Genomic DNA, 17,762 nt, shown 5'->3' on the forward strand with positions numbered 1-17,762 from the left:
ATTAATGATGTTGAGACTTTCAAGAACAATTACGAAATTAACCCAAGTTATGCTCAATATGTGCCACTAGTCCACATGTTGAACTACGGTACCATCCATGGAAAATAGCATGGTAAGATATTTTTTTACTATTATGTTACCAGTGCATCTTTTGCATACATTCTTCTTAAGCTAAACTACATTGCTAACTATGTTATTATTATGTTCTTCAACAGAAACTCCCGAAGGATTGTGTGCCTCATATGATGTATATGGAAGGTGACATGGATATTGTTAGCTTACGGCCAAGTCTGCTTACGGTTCACCGCAGTGCATACTCAATTCCGCGAAGAGATGAAGACTTCACAATCAAAGGATGGATAAAAGTTATGAATGTTCGCATGGAACTACTTGAAGGCAACATGGTGTGCAGCCGACAAATTGGAGACAAGTGGATCTCTATTCTCCATAATGGAGATTCAGGGGCTGTTCTGTTTTATGCTATTTTACCTTAGAAAGAGAAGCAGATCCTACCTAGTACTTGTCATGTGTTAGAGTGATGATGAGTTATTACCTAGGATGATAACCATTAGCTAAGTTTGGTTAACTTGTCATGTGCTATATTTATGGTGAGTTATTATATGACTACGGATGATGAGTTATTATACGACTAAGATGATGATGAGGGGCAGTACTATTTAATTGTCATGTGCTAGAATGATGATGATTTATTTTATATATATGTCTACAGATGATGAGTTGTTATATCAGAAGTTGTGTAAGAAACACAGATTAGATTAAAGTGGACGGATCCAAGTGAGCAAGCAAGTGCTCACTTGGATCCGTCCACTTTAATCTAATATGTGTATGATATGATGAGATTGTATGTGTATGATATGATGAGAGTATTGTATAAAACCTGTACAATTACAGCGTAAATACAAGGTAGAAAAATACACAAAATATTAACAGTAGCACTAGGTAATGCCGTAATGGTGTAGCAGTAGCGCGGCTAGCAAACCAACCCTACTGATATGTATGTTAGCAGTAGCGCGGGTTAAAATCAGCGCTACTGCTAAAAGTAAGTTGTAGCGCCCTAGCAGTACCGCGCCGGGGGGGGGGGGGTGCATATCCACCCTCACACACAACTTCCCCAGCCCCGACCTAGTTGCATGTACAATGCGACTACAACTTCAAATGCGGCTAGCTTGAACATTTATACATACGTGATAAAAAATTTAGATTGCATTGAACATATTTTGAGTGCACAACCAATACAAAAATACACGGTTAACATTTTTAAATACAAGTAACATATTTTTTAAATATGGGATGAATATTTTTTGAATAAGTTTAAGCTGTCTATTATGCATGATGACCTTTCTTAACAGATGGTAAACAATTTTAAACAATCTTGGCCATTTTGGCGAGAAGAACATTGTTTAAATACCTGGTGGACATATTTAAGTACAATTTGAACATACTTTTTTTCCAACTAATGTGAAAAAAAAGTGCGTGATGAACATTTTATATTCATGGTGAACATTAAATTCGCGAGCTAGTTTCAGTTCCACTAACATTTTTAAGTTTCACAAATGTTTTTAATTTAATATTTAAAAAACATTTAATTATGCTATTTAGCATCTTTTATATTTCCCATTTTGATCTTGTTGTTTTCTTTGTGAGCCGTTGTCCGAATGGATATCAGTGTATCTCTGTTTCTTTCGTGAGATGTTCACAAGCAAGGCACGTGCATGTGTAGTGTACTGTACACACATGCAATGTATATTGCAGTTCAAAAAATATATTAAAAAATGCCCATATCTCTTTTGCCAGGTTTTCCCACACCCAAGAACAAAAAAGAGAAAATGCCTAGACAACCTAGGTAAAACACAAAGACAGACAACACAAAGGTAAAAAGTCCAGTCCAATTAGGACATAGCACACAACTACAACAGATAATCAACAAAGAGAGCTTCTATTCAACGCCCGAGGAGGAGGCTCCGCCTGAAGCCAGTAAAATGGTATGGCCCGTGAGTGGTTTCTATTATTATTTTCTCCTTCTTTAGTCGGGTTTCACCCAAAAAATGGTGGTTGTTTTCAAGAGGTAGATATTTAAGGACTTATTTAAATATTAAAAATATATTTTACAAAACTATTCTGTATGTGCTAAAAAATGCTCAATGTCTATTTTAAAATTTCAAAGAATAATAAAAGAGCGTTCTTCATATAATAATAAAATATTCATTGTTTAATAAAAATTATTTAAAGCATATTAAAAATGTTCATAGTATATTGAAAATATATTTAGTGTGTAATCAAAAAATGTTCACTACATACTAAAGCAAGTTCAGTGTGTATTTGACAATTGCTCACCATACATTAAAAAGATGCTCACCATACATTGAAAAAACTATTGAAAAGGGCAATAAAAAATAAAAAAAAATCTGAAAATGAATAAAGAAAAAGGCGAACCAGAAAACCGAAATGGGAAACTTCACACACAAAAAGACACAAAAGCCAATTTCCAATGAATGAATGAAAAAAAGCCAGGAAGAGCCAGAAGGAAAACCACGAACAAAAAATAATATAAAAGCAAACAGAAAACAAATGAAAAAACTTCAGCGAATAAACGACAGCATGCATCACAAAAAGTGGGCCAACCCTTGTCGCTCAGTTTTGAGCGATGCATTCTCTATTTGCCGCTCGATGCGGCAAATAGGAGGCACCCTCTATGAATGAAAAAGAAAGATGCTAGGAGGAGGAGGAAACTGGGTAAAAGATAGATCTCCTATTCGGCTCGTTCATCGCTGGTTAGCGGGCGTGACTATGTCTCACTTAAAGCAAGACAGAGCATCGGATTGCTTCAAGGGTCTCCAAAATAAATGTTCTTGATTTATTTTAAAAGAATGTTAAACACATATAACAAATGTTCTTGATGTATAGGAAATGGTAGAACGTGTATTAAAAAATTTGGGCATAAAAACTTTTTAATTTTTTTTATCATGTATGAAAATGTAGTCATATAATTCAAATATGTTGAACATGTATTTGGAAATGGTACTGATATATACCAAAAATGTACAATGTCTATGAAGAAACTAGTTATCAAACATAATTTTTCTAAATTTTAATCATGTATTTAGAAAATGTAAACATGTACAAAAATTATTCCTTATACGCACGAAAACTGTACCAATGTGTATGAAAAATGTAAACATGTGTTGATGAAAATAAGAAGAGACATGTGAAAATCAAAGAAACCGAAGACAGAAACAAAGAAAATTTAAAAAAATCAAGAAAGAAACAAAGAAAAAAATAAAAAGTAAAAAAGAAAGGAAAGCAATAAACCAATAAAAACTGACAAAGAAACAATGAAAACCGAAGAAACAAAAGACAAACTTGTAAAAATCGTGAAAGAAACAAAGAAAATAGAAAACCAAAGAAAGCTATAAGAAATGAAGGGAAAAATGAAAACAGGAAAAAAACCTGGAAAAGCCAAGAAAAAAAAAGAAACCAAGAAATCATTGATAAAAAGATAGAAAAAAGAAGAGCCTGTAAACGAAAAGATGAAAATAGAAAAACCAAAGGAAATCATAAAGAAACAAAGAAAACTGAAATAAAAAAGAACAAGAAAAAAGGTCAAACTGATGCGTCCGTATCTACTACGATAACAACAGATATTTTGAAGGCTGAACAGGGAAGAAAGGAGAAATATATAGTGCCTGCTTTGCGTCAGAAGAGAAAGAAATTTGTTGTTGTTCATGACATCAATCAGACAGTTCATCACGTGAGCAAGTTCCATCATGGTAACAAGGTGGCATGTACTTTTGTTGGAGAAATTCCCGTTCAAGTTGCACCAACGGATGAAGTTGAGCCGAAGTTCAGGACTCCATGCAAAAGCCTGATGAACAATTTGAGTCCTTTGAGTCGTACCTGATCAACACAAGGAAAGTAGTACTATTTTGGAATCTTGTGATCAACGTTGCCGGATTTTGTATTAGCTTAATACTGATTAGTTAGTTAAGATAGGAGAGAGTTTTTTTTCCATGGTCACTAGTATACGATACGTGCATGTATCAGTACGTGTCTAACTAGATTTTGTGTCCAATTAGTTTTCAAGTCGTAATAGGAGTCCAGGTTGGTGCAGCCTTGAGCCTGCGTGCACTACATATAAGGCGATCCGGCTGTGTATCGAGGGATAGGTTTTTTTTACATTGAGTTAAATCAGAAGAAACGCCAGATTACGGCGGCGGCGGCCATGACTGTATGTGAGACAAGTTGAGGAATCGATCTGGTTCTGTGTTTCCTTGGCGAGAAGGTTGGTAGCTTGTGCTACTAAATTTTTCGGCCGATCGTCTACGATCGTCCACGCGCTTCCGATCAGGGTGCTCGTGTTGTTTAATTAGGTTTGCATATAGTAAACCTAGTTTCTACATTGTTCATTGCTGTTTTGCTGGTTGATTATTTGTGCAGTTAGATAAGGAAAGATTACAATTGAGATCAGTGTACCGTGAAAGATTGGGGAAAATTATTCGCGTCATCGAGTTTCTGTCGACGTTTGCATCACAAACGAAGGTACAACTATAGCGAGCGTTTGAATGTAGAGCAACTAGTTGACGAGTGCTCTTCGGAAGCCTCACACCGATCACTTGCAGGTGGGTTGAGAGCGCGCCAGCCGCTGCCACATGTCATTTTCTGGGTACTCCCTCTGGATTTTTTTGATTTTTTTGCACGCATTTACGGCTTTTTATGCCATTTTTTCTGGTCCTTTTCAACTTTTTGTTTTTTCCTCGGTCATCCTTAGCTTTTGGAAAAATAAAATTCGAAAAAAAATTGCACAGAAAAACAAGTTTTCTTTTTCCTTTTGCTTTCGGGAAAGGCATGGTTTTGCTTCGCGAGAGACACGGCCATGCCTCTCGAAAACAAAAAAAAAGTTGTGTTTTCTAGGTTTTTTTCTTCTGCGAGAGGCACGGTCGTGCCTCTCGGAAACGAAAAAAAATGTGTTTTCTGTTTTCTTTTTATTTCCACGAGAGGTACGGTTTTGCTTCCACAAGAGGCATGGTTGTGCTTTCGCAAGAGGCAAGACCGTGCCTCTTGGAAACAAAAAAAACACGTGTTTTTTGTTTTTTTTCCCTTTTGAGAGAGGCACAGTTGTGCTTCCGGGGGGGGGGGGGGGGGGGGGGTTGTGCTTTTCGCTAGAGGCTCGGTCGTGCCTCTCGTAAACGGGAAAAAATGTGTCTTTTTTCTTTCGCAAGAGGCATGGTTTGCTTCCACGAGTGGCACAGTTGTTCTTTCGCGAGAGGCACGGCCGTGCCTCTTTTGAAAAGAAAAAAAAACAGTGCTCCCGGTCCGATTTTTTCGTGGAAAAGAAAGTTCGTCAAAACCTAATAACATGGGATCTTGTTTTGAAGATTTCGATGCGAGGAATCCAACGGTGAAAAACGGTTTGAGATTTGGACGCACGGTTTAAGAGATAAAACATTTTGAATAAACGGATCTACGAAAAAAGAAAAACTACCAGGTTACGACAAATGACGCATATGCAGCACGCCACTTTGTCACAACCTAAGAAGATGGGAGTGATCTTTGAAAAGAGTACTCCTCAATTAATGATTTCAATTTAAATGTGAGCGTAGCCTGCGATTGAAAAACAAACGAAATGGGTCGGCCCAGTTTACGACGGGGGAAGAAAATGCTTTAGCGAGACAAAACCTATACGTACTATAAGCGGGTTATAGTCTTCGCGCCAGTTAGCGCACCGGCGCTCGCACGCCCCTCAGGGGTGGCCGGCCCAACCAGTGAGCACTTGCTCAGTTGCCTCCTTTCGTTCGCTCAGTTGATCGGTTTACCGTTGACCAGTTCACCTGGTGGACCATTGACTCCCTGGCCAGTTGACATAGAAAAAAAATCATAAATTAAAAACACCAAAATTTGAAGAAGAGCACATTTTTAAACTTTGACAAAAAAATAGGGAAATTCAAAAATTTGGAAAATAAATCTTGATTTAAAAAAGTTGCAAATTAAAAAGCGTGAATTTAGAAAAGTTAATGGACTTAAAAAATGGTCATAAATTTGAAAAATAATTGTGCATTTGAAAAAAAGTCATGAATTAGAAAACGATTTCGAAGAAAGAACATGAATCAAGAAAATAAAAACAGATAAACACCGACCAAAATCGAAGAAACACAACCCAGTAAAAACTTGCCTGAGTAGCTGAGTAAACCAGGAAAAAGCTGAGAAGGAAAAAAGAAAGCAAATGAAGATTCAGGAATGTTTCCAAGACCAGAAGAACAACCGCCGCTATGTGGGCCAGCCTGTTTAAGAAGCATACGCAACTATCCCATTGTGCGTTGTCTACTGAAATCACTAGTTAAGGAGTACTTTTTACAAAGATTACCATCACTTTCTCACACGCTGACAAGTGAGGCATTACAAGTGCGCCACTTGTTGCATCCTGGATGTTTCTCCTTTCTTTTAGTAGATTTGTTTGTTTAAAATATTTTATCTCTTGAACTATGTGTCCAAATCTCGAACCATTTTCATCGTTTGATTTCTCGCGTTGAGATCTTTGAAACAAGACCCCATGTTAATAGGTTTTGATGAACTTATTTCAAAACAAGAAAAAGAAAAACTAGAAGAAAAAAAGAAAGAAAGAAAAACAAAATCAGAAAAACAAAAATAAATAAAAACGGCAACCAAAAGACAAGAAAAAACCGGAGCCTAGAAGCAAGGTTGTTATTTTTCACTTTTCCCCTTTCCAAGGAGCACATATTTTGGCCTGAGTTGTCCTTCTTGTATAATCAAATCTTAGCTTCTCGTGAAAGCACATGTTTTTTCCTTTTCCGTGTGTTTCTTGCGGAAGCAGATCTGTTCTTTCTGGAGAAACAAACATGTGCTTCTCGTGAAAGCAGTCATGGAAGAAAATATGTTCTTCCAGAAGAAGCATATTTTTTATAAGAAGCACATCTATGATTTCACAAGATGCAAATTCATGCTTCTCATGGAAGCACACAGTTTTTCGGAGAAGCACAGCCGTGGTTCGCAAAAAAACAAAGCAATTGTTTTTTCTCCAACATAGTGAAACCTGGCAAAAACTGAAAAGCCAAAAAAAATCAAAAGAAAAATTCAAACCCAAAAGAACTTTTACAAAAAAAATAGAAATTCAGAAAGAGTGCCGACCATGCGACACGTAATGGCAGCTGGGCGCACTACTTGATGCGCTCGCGTGAGTGACCCTTGCAGAAGCCCCGCAAAGGGTAACCTTTGGATAGTTGCTCTGGTTGTCTACCGACAACGAAGAAATCAACGATTAAGGCGTCAAATAAGTGTTGACATGAAAATGACGAGTCATCATCAGTGATTAATTATGCCACATGCAGATGCGCCCTAAACGGACCCAATAAATAGTCATACATTGCCAAAAATAGTAACACCATTAAATCAGGTCACCTTGCAAAAAGAAATCATGTTGTCATGTAAGTAATCACATAATCCATAAATATAAAGTACGAATATATATTCACATATTGCCTAACCTAGAACAAGGTAGAATCAGATATTGAATAAACTAGAACATGTTAGCTATGTAGACAATGAGATGACAGTGTGGGTTGAGTCGGCAATCGCCTATGGCGAAGTCGGAGTTGTTTGCTCAGAGTTTAGGGATGGCGATGATGCCTTCTTAGGGGTAAGTGATGATGATGCCATCTGCGTGCTATCTCGGCGAGTCCCTCTTTGGAGTGGTGTGCCTGGGGTATCTTGTGTGTGCTGCTCAGTGATTGGGATGGGTTTCGTCTGCTTTTCATAATTAACCGCACACTTCAGTTTTCGCCCGCTTTTGCTTAATTAACTAAACAACTTTTTTCTTACTAATGAATGCAGAAATTCTGTCTTTTAAAAAACTAAGTAGAAATAATAGTGTATTGACTGAAATAGGATAGAGTCAAGCCTGAAAAAATTACCAACATAAAGAGTGAATTACACTACAAATATATTGCTCCTTAGTGATCTAAACACTCTTATATTTTTATATAGAGAAACTATTATTCATTCTGCAACAAACAATCGTCCAATTATTTTTGAACAAGTCTCCTTAGTTCTTCCTTCAGATGTTAACAACCCAATGGCAGTGATGATGCTGCGTCATTGGCTTAGCAATCTCCAGCCGCAGCTGCGGCCGCGGCAGCGGCCTCCGCCTGCTTCATCTTGGCGAGCTCGACCAGCCTCGTCGGGACGTCCGCCATGACCGCCTTGGCCGCGTCCAACTCACCAAAGCGCTCCAACCACGCTGCCAGAAGCGGGACCCTGCCGGCATCGAAGAGCATCGTACCGGAGAGCGCCTCCGTCCCGTAGACCCACGGCACGGCCCCGCCCAGCACGACGTCGACGTACCCGACGTTGTCGCCGCCGAAGAAGCTCCCGCCCTTGGAGCACTCCTTGAGGCCCCCCTCCAGGACATCCACCGCCGCCAGCGTCTGCTCCATCCCCTCGGCCTTCTCCGCCTCGGTCTTAGCCCTGAACACCTTTTGCCATGGCGCCACCAGCTGCACGTACGTACGCCAACATACATGTATTAACATCTCCGACCTGGCTGAATTTCATCATCCATAACGTAATTACACAACGGTGCACCTCGTCCATGATGAAAGCTGCCCAGAAGCGGGCGACGGCGCGTTCGTGGGGGTCGGCGGGGAGGAGGGGCGGCCCGGCGAAGGCCTCGTCGACGTACTGCACGATGACCAGCGACTCGCAGACGGGCCTGCCGTTGTGGATGAGCACGGGCACCGCCTTGTGCACGGGGTTGGAGCGCAGGAGGAGGTCGCTCTTGCTGCCGAGGTCCTCGTCGACGTTCTCGAAGCTCACACCCTTGAAGCTGAGAGCAAGCTGCGCTCGCAGGACGAACGGGCTCGCCCACGTGCCCAGCAGCTTCACCTCTTCTTCTTCGCCTCCGGCCATCTTGTGGTACTCTTACTACTACTTGTGTGTGCGTGTGATCCAAGTTCTGAACTGAACTCTAGTAGTAATTTGGTTGTCCCATGTGTTCGTGTTGAAGGGAAGCTAGCTGTGTGTATATGCTGAACTTATCCATGACCAGATCGGTTGAAGAGTAGGACTTGTTATTTTCCACTTGAATGTTTGACCAGCTGATCGGTTGCTTCACTAGTAAGAGTAGGACTTGTGGTCTGCTGGTACGTACATGCGCGCGAAACTTCTGCTGGTCCGTGGCATGCATGTATGCCAGCTTCTCCATCTCGCAGGCTCCCACGAGGAACGTACGTACTCCGAAAGAACACTCTCTCCTCGTATTGGACTTTTCACGCACGCACTCGAATCATAAGTTTCTTGCAGCTGGAGCTGGCAAGCTTTCACACATAAAAATTGCTATTCAAGCTGAAGCGGAAGCGATTGAAGGTGGCAAGGTGCAGGGCAATGTGGGAGTATATATTATATAGAGTCGTGCTTGAGCCTGACTCCATTAACTTGGTCCAAGCACTTGACTTAGAAAAAACTGAAACTTCAACTATTACGGAACAGGGGAGTGCTTCCTCCGTAAAGTAATATTAGAGCGTCTAGATCATTAAAGTAATGTTCTCAATGCTTTTATATTAGTTTACATAGGGAGTATAAAAGAAGGCATTGAGGACAAGATTAAAATGCCAACAAGATATACAAAATGGATAAACAACTTGTATGTATCTAGTAAGAAATATGCAACCGAGCAAAAACGTATTGAGTAGGTAATTTTTTAAATGTTTCTAAAAAAGATAATGTATAAATGACAAACAGATGATCAACTCGAGGGTTGGAGGAACTTGGAGAACTCGCAGGGGAGAAAGGACATGGGTGCTTCGGACCTTTTTCTTGTTAAGTCACCGTCGTCAGTTTCAAGGCCCTCCATTCCATTGATATATTTAGAGAATGAATCCACGGTCTTGGTCTTCATGTTAATGACGACCACCCACATCTTCTTGAGCGCCCATTCAAACTCGCTCATAAGGAAGTGCACTTTATGTGGGTTGTCGATGTTCACTTGAGGGAACATGAGGATGTCACGAGGGAGACACTCAGAAGAGTTGAGCGACCAGAGCTCATCCGAGGTGATCTTGTAGTCCTCGTTCCACACCATTTGGCCCGACGTGAGGGTCACGAGGGTGTGGCAGGTGATAGTGAAGCCAGCACCGGGTTTAAGTGGTCCGTAGCCAACGCGTCATTATCGAAAAAGGCTTTCGCCCCGTTTTATAAATAAAGCAAACCACCACAGAGCACACAAATAAGGACAAGTTCACACGCACCCAAGCCTTACAAACAAGAGGAAGGTTCTGCTGAGGGCACAGCTCAACAAGCCCAAAAAAGAAAGAGACAAAAACAAAAAGAAAAGGGCGGGTGGGCCAGGGGCCCAGGGGCCCAACAACCGACTAGTCGGGATCCGGCGGTGGCGGCGGGGGCGGCGGCGACAGGCGGACAACCATCGAGCGAAGGTCGGCGATGAAGGCTGAGATGGCGTCGCGGTCCTGGGGCGGCTAAGCGGCCGCCAAAGCTGCAAGAAACCAGACAGTTTGAAGATAGCGTCAGTAGCTCGTCGAAGAGGAACGCGCTGGATCACAAGCTTATTGCGGATCGTCCATAGGGTCCAAGCGAGGACACCGATCTCAAGCCACCTAATGTGGCGAGAAGACAAGGGGGAGGACTGGAGCTCGTCAAATAAGTCGGGGAAGTTGGTGTGACACCAATTTCCGCCCACCACGTCACGGAAACAACTCCAAACGAATCGCGCGGAGACGCATGAGAAGAAGATATGATTCGAGTCCTCGGGAACGCCGCAAAGAGGGCAGAGGCCGGATCCCGGGCCATTGCGCTTGCGGACCTCAACGCCAGACGGGAGTCGACCACGAATCCACTGCCACATGAAGATCCGGATTTTCAGGGGCAGGCGGATGGACCACACCGTCACAAGGGGAGGAGGGGCGGAGGAGGGAGCGATGGCCTGGTATAGAGACCTAGTGGAGAATTGCCCCGAAGGTTCGAGGCGCCATCTCACCCGGTCAAGGTCACTATCAACCACCGGTTCGTGAAGAGCAACGCAGTCCAGCAACGCACGCCAGGCGGCGGATTCCGGAGGGCCAAAGGGCCTCCGAAAAGCAAGGCGCCCTAGGTCAATAAGGGCCCTCTCAACCGAGATCAGGGGTTCTACCGCGATGGAGAAGAGGTCGGGGAAGCGTGCAGCGAAGGGGGAATCTCCAGCCCATCTGTCAAACCAGAACAGAGTCGCCGATCTGGAGCCCACCGAGATGGATGCCCCGATGCGAAGGACCGGGAGCAGCTGGACGACCGACTGCCAGAACTGAGAGCCACCAGATCTCCGACAAAACGCGAGGGGTTGGCCTCGCAAATATTTGTTCCGAATGATGTTAAGCCAGAGACCCCCCTGGCCCTGCGAAATCCGCCAGAGCCAACGGGAAAGGAGGGTGATATTCATGCGTTTGGAGCACATGATCCCGATGCCTCCTTGATCCCTAGGCTTCCAGATGTCAGGCCAGCTCACCATGTGGTATTTCTGTTTATTATGATCACCGGCCCAGTAGAAGCGGGACTGAATTTTGGCAATTTCATGGTGCAGGGTCTCGTGGAGGCTGTAGAAGCTCATGAGGAACAGGAGGAGGCTGGAGAGGGATGAGTTAATGAGAATGGTCCGAGCCGCCTTTGACAGCCATCTACCCTGCCAGGGTTCGATGCACGTTTGGAGTTTGGTTACGGTCGGGCACAGGTCCGCGACGGTAAGCCGAGAGTCGCTAATGGGTGTTCCCAGGTATGTTGTGGGAAAGGCGCCGAGGCGGCAGTTGAGCCGGTTGGCAATGGCAAGCGACTCGGCCGGAGAGTAGCCCATCACCATCACATCACTCTTGTAGAAGTTTATCTTAAGGCCAGACATTTGTTGGAAGCAGAGGAGGAGGAACTTAAGGTTGGCGACATCCGACTCCGAGCCTTTGACCATGATAATGGTGTCGTCGGCATACTGGAGGAGGGAGATCCTGGAGCTGCCAGCCAGGTGGGGAGTGATTCCCTGAATGTGGCCAGCAGTCTTAGCCTTATCTAGAATGGCGGCAAGCGCGTCCACCACCATATTGAACAAGAAGGGGGAGAAGGGATCACCTTGCCTTACCCCACAGGAGGTGGGGAAGTAGGGCCCGATCTCCCCATTGATGTTCACGGCAGTACAACCGCAAGAGACCATCTGCATTACCCTGGAAATCCACCGGTCGTCGAAGCCCTTACGGAGCAATACTTCCCGAAGGAAGGGCCAACAGACCGTGTCGTAGGCCTTATGGAAATCAATCTTCAAGAAGACCGCCTTAAGGTGTTTAGCGCGCACCTCATGGAGGACTTCATGAAGGACTAGCACCCCATCCAGAATGTATCACCCTTGAATGAAGGCGGACTAGTTGGGGTGGGTAATCTGGTCAGCGAGGAGGGTCACCCTATTGGCGTACCCTTTAGCCAGAATCCGAAAAATCACGTTGATGACCGTGATTGGACGAAACTGACGAATGTCCGAGGCTCCCAGGACCTTTGGGATGAGAGAGATGATCCCATAGTTGAGGCGCCCGAGGTCGATAGACCCAACATAGAACTCTTCGAAGATGGCCATGATCTCCGGTTTGATCACATTCCAGAAAGACTGGAAGAATTTCACCGGTAGGCCGTCTGGACCCGGGGCCGAGGTAGGGTTCATGCCGCGGATGGTATCCCAAACCTCGTCCTCGGAAAAGGGGGCCGTAAGGACCGCGTTCTCCTCAGCGGAAACAAGCTGGCGGCTGGTCCAGCAGTCGAGGGCCAAAGATAAGCCTCCCCGAGGGGAGGCAGAGAAAAGGGTCCTATAGAATCCATCGACGTGAGCCCTGATGTCACGGGGGGACTGAAGCAGAGACTCCCCGTCCCAAAGAAGGGGAATGGTATTGCGTCTACGCCGACCATTCGCAATGGCCTGGAAGTAGGCCATGTTCGCATCACCTTTCAGGACCCATTTCTGGGATTCGCAAAGGCGCCAGTAGGCCTCCTCGTCGGTGTAAATGACCGTGAGCTGGTCCTCCAAGTCGTACCTAGAAAGCCAATCCTCAGGCGAGAGACCAACCGCATCAGCGCGCAAGTTGAGGGCCTGGATGGCGGACAGCAAGGTCTTCTTGTGCTCGCGCAGGTCACGTCCCAGGTTGGCACCCCATCATTGCGGGCGAGATTAACGAATTTGAGTGCACGGCCTGCATCGACAACTGAAGCACCACGATACACCCAGCTGGATTCCCTGCCGCGAGTAGAAGGGAACTTGTTCAGGGGAAACCGAAGGAAGGAGACGGCGGGACCGGCGTCTGCAAACACATCACAAAGGAGGATGCCTCGGTAGTAGTCGATCCATCATAGGAAATGTTTGAAGGGAATAACGGTGTCGGTCTGCCAATAACAGAGCCGCGAGACATCATCGGGATCTTCAACGCCGAGAATTATTGGTATTCGCATGGAGTTCCATTTGTCGCCAAGTCCGAGGCCAGCTGATGTACTACTTGAGTACAACACGCAGACGTCGGCATAGACCTTATTATGGCGGGTAGGGGAAACGCCGAGCTCTGCCACCGCAAACTCTTCGCCTTCGCCTCGGCGCAAGAGGCCCATGGATCCGACGGTCAGCATCCGCCGCTCCTCCTTCTCGCCAGGAGGTCGACGAGGCAGGCGGCAATCAGTGTGGGAATAATCTGGGTATGGCTCGGTGCAAGCTGGGAGCGCTATGAGCGAGGAAGGGTTGTTGGCGTTGTAGACGAAGAAGTCCTGCAGCACCACCCCGCCTAGTGCCGGCGTGCAGGCACCGACGCGAAACATGAAGAGATGGCGGTGGGCCGTCTGGATGGCTAAGGGCCTCTGTTTCGTGGGATCCGGGAAGCCGGGGAACTGCGCGTACATGCGGGAGATGAGCGGCGGCTTGGCAAGGCAGAAGGCGAGGCGGAAGGGGGCGTTCCATGAGGTGGTGCCGGTCACCCTGATGGGCGCCTTGCCGTCGTCTGGGAAAGACTCGTCGTCGTCCCTGCGAAAGATGAAGTACTCCATCATCACCCAGCTCGGGAAGGGGGCGGCGGCTATGGCCATGGCGTTCTTGAAAGAGATTGGGAAATTGGAGCGGTCTTTGTGAGGACAAATCAGAGCAGTCGCGAGGTGGTTTGCCTTAATCTATCTACTAACCCTATAAAAAGAAGAGAGGGGTAGATCCAAATAATCTGGAACGTTCATTAACAGCATCTAAAGGCCAGTAATCCTTCGATGTTTAACACAGCAAGCCACACAATTACGAACGCCGATTACGATCACTAATTAAAAGAAAACCACCCATCCCATAACCAGACGCCTCCTCCTACCCAAACTGCCCCGCCCCGCGCCAGTTATCCATCCACGCCTCCTCCTCAATGCTCCTCCTCCTGCCCCGTGCCCCGCCTCTGCCGGCCCTCCGCCATCGACGCCTCCTCCTCCCGCCCCCACGCCCTGCCACCGCTGGGGAGCGGGTGCCGCTGCTGCACCCCGCTGGTCGTCCTCTCCCTCCCCGCCACCGCCGAAGAGCGGGCGCCACGCCACCGCTGGGGAGCGGGTGCCGCTGCTGCGCCCCGCTGGCCCTCCTCTCTCCTCCCCGCCATCGCCAGAGAGCGGGCGCCGCCGCTGCACCCCACCACCCTGGGGACAGGGTGATGGAGCTCCCAATACTAACCAACTAAAGATTTTAACTGCTTCCCTTTGTAGATTTTGAAAGAAGGAGATACGTCAAACCATGGGGAAGAGCAAGGCGTCCGCTAAGCCACCCCTATGACATAGATGAACAAGCTCGACGCTGTCTTTTCCTGCCCATTCTGCAATCATGGGAGCAGCATTGAATGCCGGATGTTAGTACTATCTTCGTGTGTTTCCATGTTAATTGGTTGATAATGGATGGCTATCAATCCATTCATCATTGTGAATGGCCTTTTTTTCTCTTCAGTGATATGCACAACCTGATTGGTGAGGCTACTTGTCAAATCTGCCAGGAAAGCTTCAGCATCACTGCAAATGGTACAGATACATAGAACTGTAGATTGTACATAGTCATGCCACTCCTTTATTTTCCTGTTTTTAGTCCGTGAAGCTCTCTTTGTTGAGGGTGAAGAGATACATTGGCAATTCATCCTCGTGGTTTATCAGAAAGAAAAGCGTCTGTAAGAACAGTACTGAATAATATCTGCACCATGCATCTCAAGAAAATAAAGAATCTTAGTCAAAACAGGAAACTATTGCTTGTCCGATTTGCAGTCCAAGTTATACATAGAATTGTAGATTGTACCTTCGTCAGACCGCCGTCCTCACCCCATCATCGTGCACCCCCGCCTGTCTGCTCACGCATTCACATTGAGGAAGATGATGAGAACCTCGGCCACGCCACCATCCTCTCCCCGTCATCATCCCTTTGCAGCTTTTCCTGTCCCGACCGCCGGAGCTTCTCGCCGCAGGGCACAAGCACCTTGCAATCGCGGTGTGCTTCTCCCCTAGTGCTGTCATATAGACATCTTGCAAGTAAGTGACCGTCAATCCAACTGTTGTCTTTCTCTGCACTAGATTTTAGTTGCTTTCTTACTTTGTCTTGAAGAAACATCATTTTTAAGTGTAATTTATTATAGCTCACAATCATAGATTACTGTAATGCATAATTACTTTGCATGTGTCAGCCATTCTGAATAGGGAACATTCTTACGGGACATCATGTTCACTTGGCATACTTACTGGATTGAGGAAGAAATTTTGAAATGTTTCTCAAACCAGAGTGTTTTATTAGTTGCGGGCTTTGGGTAGTTCAGCATGTTCGTCTGAGCTTAATTCAGAAGCTTGCTTTGTAATTATATTAAAAATCATTTTGTAAAATGATCTATAAAAGTTGAACTTCTCACCAAAATTATATCCCTGAAGTTAAATCAAGTGAAAAATTAGTGTCCTGCAGTGCAGTTACTTGCAGCTTGGACCGATCTGATGAAAAAATTGTTCTGTTGAAAATCTGGCAGATAGTTTTTCTGCTGGCAATATAATTCACTTGATTGGATGTGCTTGTTTTGGATGAAATGATAGAATCGGTGTTGTACTGTTGTTCTTGATTTTCTCACTTATTTAGTAGTGTTGGACGGGCATTCTATTCATCTTTTAAGACCACTTTGGAGATGGTACGTGATTGAAAAGGTCGGACTTTCCTGTTAGCAAGAGTATCTTATATGACCATGAAAATCTGATATGCTATTGTTCCTATAGATTCAATAACTCAGATTGAGTAACATGATAGATTTCATCATGCCTCACTATGAAATCTTGTTTGGTTGCAGTGCAAAGGTCAATTGAGAATTTGAGATCCTTTGTGTACAACTGTAGATGCTTGCTTGTCGACTGCCTAGAGACTTTGTTTCTGAAAAAATTTGTGCTGGATCGCAGGATGTCGCTGATATATGGTCGTTTTTGTTTAGAAAAAAAGTCGTGTTGTGTTACTGATTACGATAGTAGTAGATGTCAATCTCACAAGAGGATCTGTTCACATGGTTTCTGAAACTACATAGCATTTTATTAGTTATGGGCTGGGGCAGTCTTTGTGCTTTCCTCCCAAGAAAATATAAACGCTTAATGTCTCGATGCATTTGAAAAAGAGAATGGCAAAACAAAACATATAGTTTACTTAAGGGTTACATGAGTGCCTCTGAATTTTAAAAAATGGCAGCAATAGTTTCCTGTTTTGACTAAGATTCTTTATTTTCTTGAGATGCATGATGCAGATATTATTCAGTACTGTTCTTACTGACGTTTTTCTTTCTGATAAACCACGAGGATGAATTGACAACGTATCTCTTCACCCTCCAGAAAGAGAGCTTCACGGAGCTTCACACATTCGCACTGAGGAAGATGATGAGAACCTCGGCCACGCCGCCATCCTCTCCCCGTCGTCATCCCGTTGCAGCTTTTCCTGTCCCGACTGCCAGAGAGCCTCGCCGCTGGGTACAAGCACCTTGCAGCTGTGTGCTTCTCCCCTGGTGCTATCATATAGACATCTTGCAAGTAAGTGACCGTCAATCCAACTGTTGTCTTTCTCTTCACTAGATTTTAGTTGCTTTCTTACTTTGTCTCGAAGAAACATCATTTTTAAGTGTAATTTATTATAGCTCACAATCACAGATTACTGTAATGCATAATTACTTTGCATGTGTCAGCCATTCTGAATAGGGAACATTCTTACGGGACATCATGTTCACTTGGCATACTTACTGGATTGAGGAAGAAATTTTGAAATGTTTCTCAAACCAGAGTGTTTTATTAGTTGCGGGCTTTGGGTAGTTCAGCATGTTCGACTGAGCTTAATTCAGAAGCTTGAGTATTCTATAGTCTCACCTAAATAGCTTGGCGTAATCATGGTCATAGCTGTTTCCTGTGTGAAATTGTTATCCGCTCACAATTCCACACAAATCGAGTGAAAAAATAGTGTGTTGCGGTGCAGTTTATTGCAGCTTGGACTGATCTGATTAAAAATTTGTTCTGTTGAAAATCTGGCAGATAGTTTTTCTGCTGGCAATATAATTCACTTGATTGGATTTGCTTGTTTTGGATGAAATGATAGAATCGGTGTTGTACCGTTGTTCTTGATTCTCTCACTTATTTAGTAGTGTTGGACGGGCATTCTATTTATCTTTTAAGACCACTTTGGAGATGGTACGTGATTGAAAAGGTCGGACTTTCCTGTTAGCAAGAGT

The 17,762-nt window shown here is 44.6% G+C and overlaps 2 protein-coding genes across 3 annotated transcripts; one reads left to right on the top strand and one right to left on the bottom strand.

Moving 5' to 3' along the window:
* Window positions 1-7,916: 7,916 nt before the first annotated feature.
* Window positions 7,917-9,077, bottom strand: LOC125522287 (probable glutathione S-transferase GSTU6). The gene is made up of 2 exons (XM_048687358.1): window positions 8,614-9,077; window positions 7,917-8,525 (listed from the first exon to the last, which is right to left on the bottom strand). Exons 1-2 carry the CDS (start codon window positions 8,935-8,937, stop codon window positions 8,133-8,135), a joined length of 717 nt encoding a protein of 238 aa, XP_048543315.1. The 5' UTR covers window positions 8,938-9,077; the 3' UTR covers window positions 7,917-8,132.
* A 5,295-nt stretch (window positions 9,078-14,372) lies between these two features.
* Window positions 14,373-17,376, top strand: LOC125522288. Of its 2 annotated transcripts, XM_048687360.1 has the most exons (5): window positions 14,373-14,544; window positions 14,755-14,894; window positions 14,990-15,060; window positions 15,322-15,558; window positions 16,879-17,376. In XM_048687360.1, the coding sequence occupies exons 2-5, from the start codon at window positions 14,827-14,829 to the stop codon at window positions 17,079-17,081; spliced, it is 579 nt and encodes a 192-aa protein (XP_048543317.1). In that variant the 5' UTR covers window positions 14,373-14,544; window positions 14,755-14,826; the 3' UTR covers window positions 17,082-17,376. The 2 variants fall into 2 exon arrangements, with proteins under 2 accessions (XP_048543317.1, XP_048543316.1); XM_048687359.1 differs by having other exon boundaries at window positions 14,373-14,894.
* The last annotated feature ends 386 nt before the right edge of the window (window positions 17,377-17,762 follow it).

This window comes from Triticum urartu, chromosome 7 (genome assembly GCF_003073215.2).
Source record: "Triticum urartu cultivar G1812 chromosome 7, Tu2.1, whole genome shotgun sequence".
Taxonomy (NCBI): Eukaryota; Viridiplantae; Streptophyta; class Magnoliopsida; order Poales; family Poaceae; genus Triticum; species Triticum urartu.

Bases quoted from the DNA above. Each gene is read 5' to 3' on its own strand.
- LOC125522287 (XM_048687358.1), bottom strand. From the start codon at position 8,937: ATGGCCGGAGGCGAAGAAGAAGAGGTGAAGCTGCTGGGCACGTGGGCG. The intron at 8,526-8,613 runs GTGCACCGTTGT...ACGTACGTGCAG, and splicing joins CAGCTTTCATCATGGACGAG to CTGGTGGCGCCATGGCAAAA.
- LOC125522288 (XM_048687359.1), top strand. From the start codon at position 14,827: ATGAACAAGCTCGACGCTGTCTTTTCCTGCCCATTCTGCAATCATGGG. The intron at 15,061-15,321 runs GTACAGATACAT...ATAGAATTGTAG, and splicing joins CTTCAGCATCACTGCAAATG to ATTGTACCTTCGTCAGACCG. The intron at 15,559-16,878 runs GTAAGTGACCGT...TTCACCCTCCAG, and splicing joins GTCATATAGACATCTTGCAA to AAAGAGAGCTTCACGGAGCT.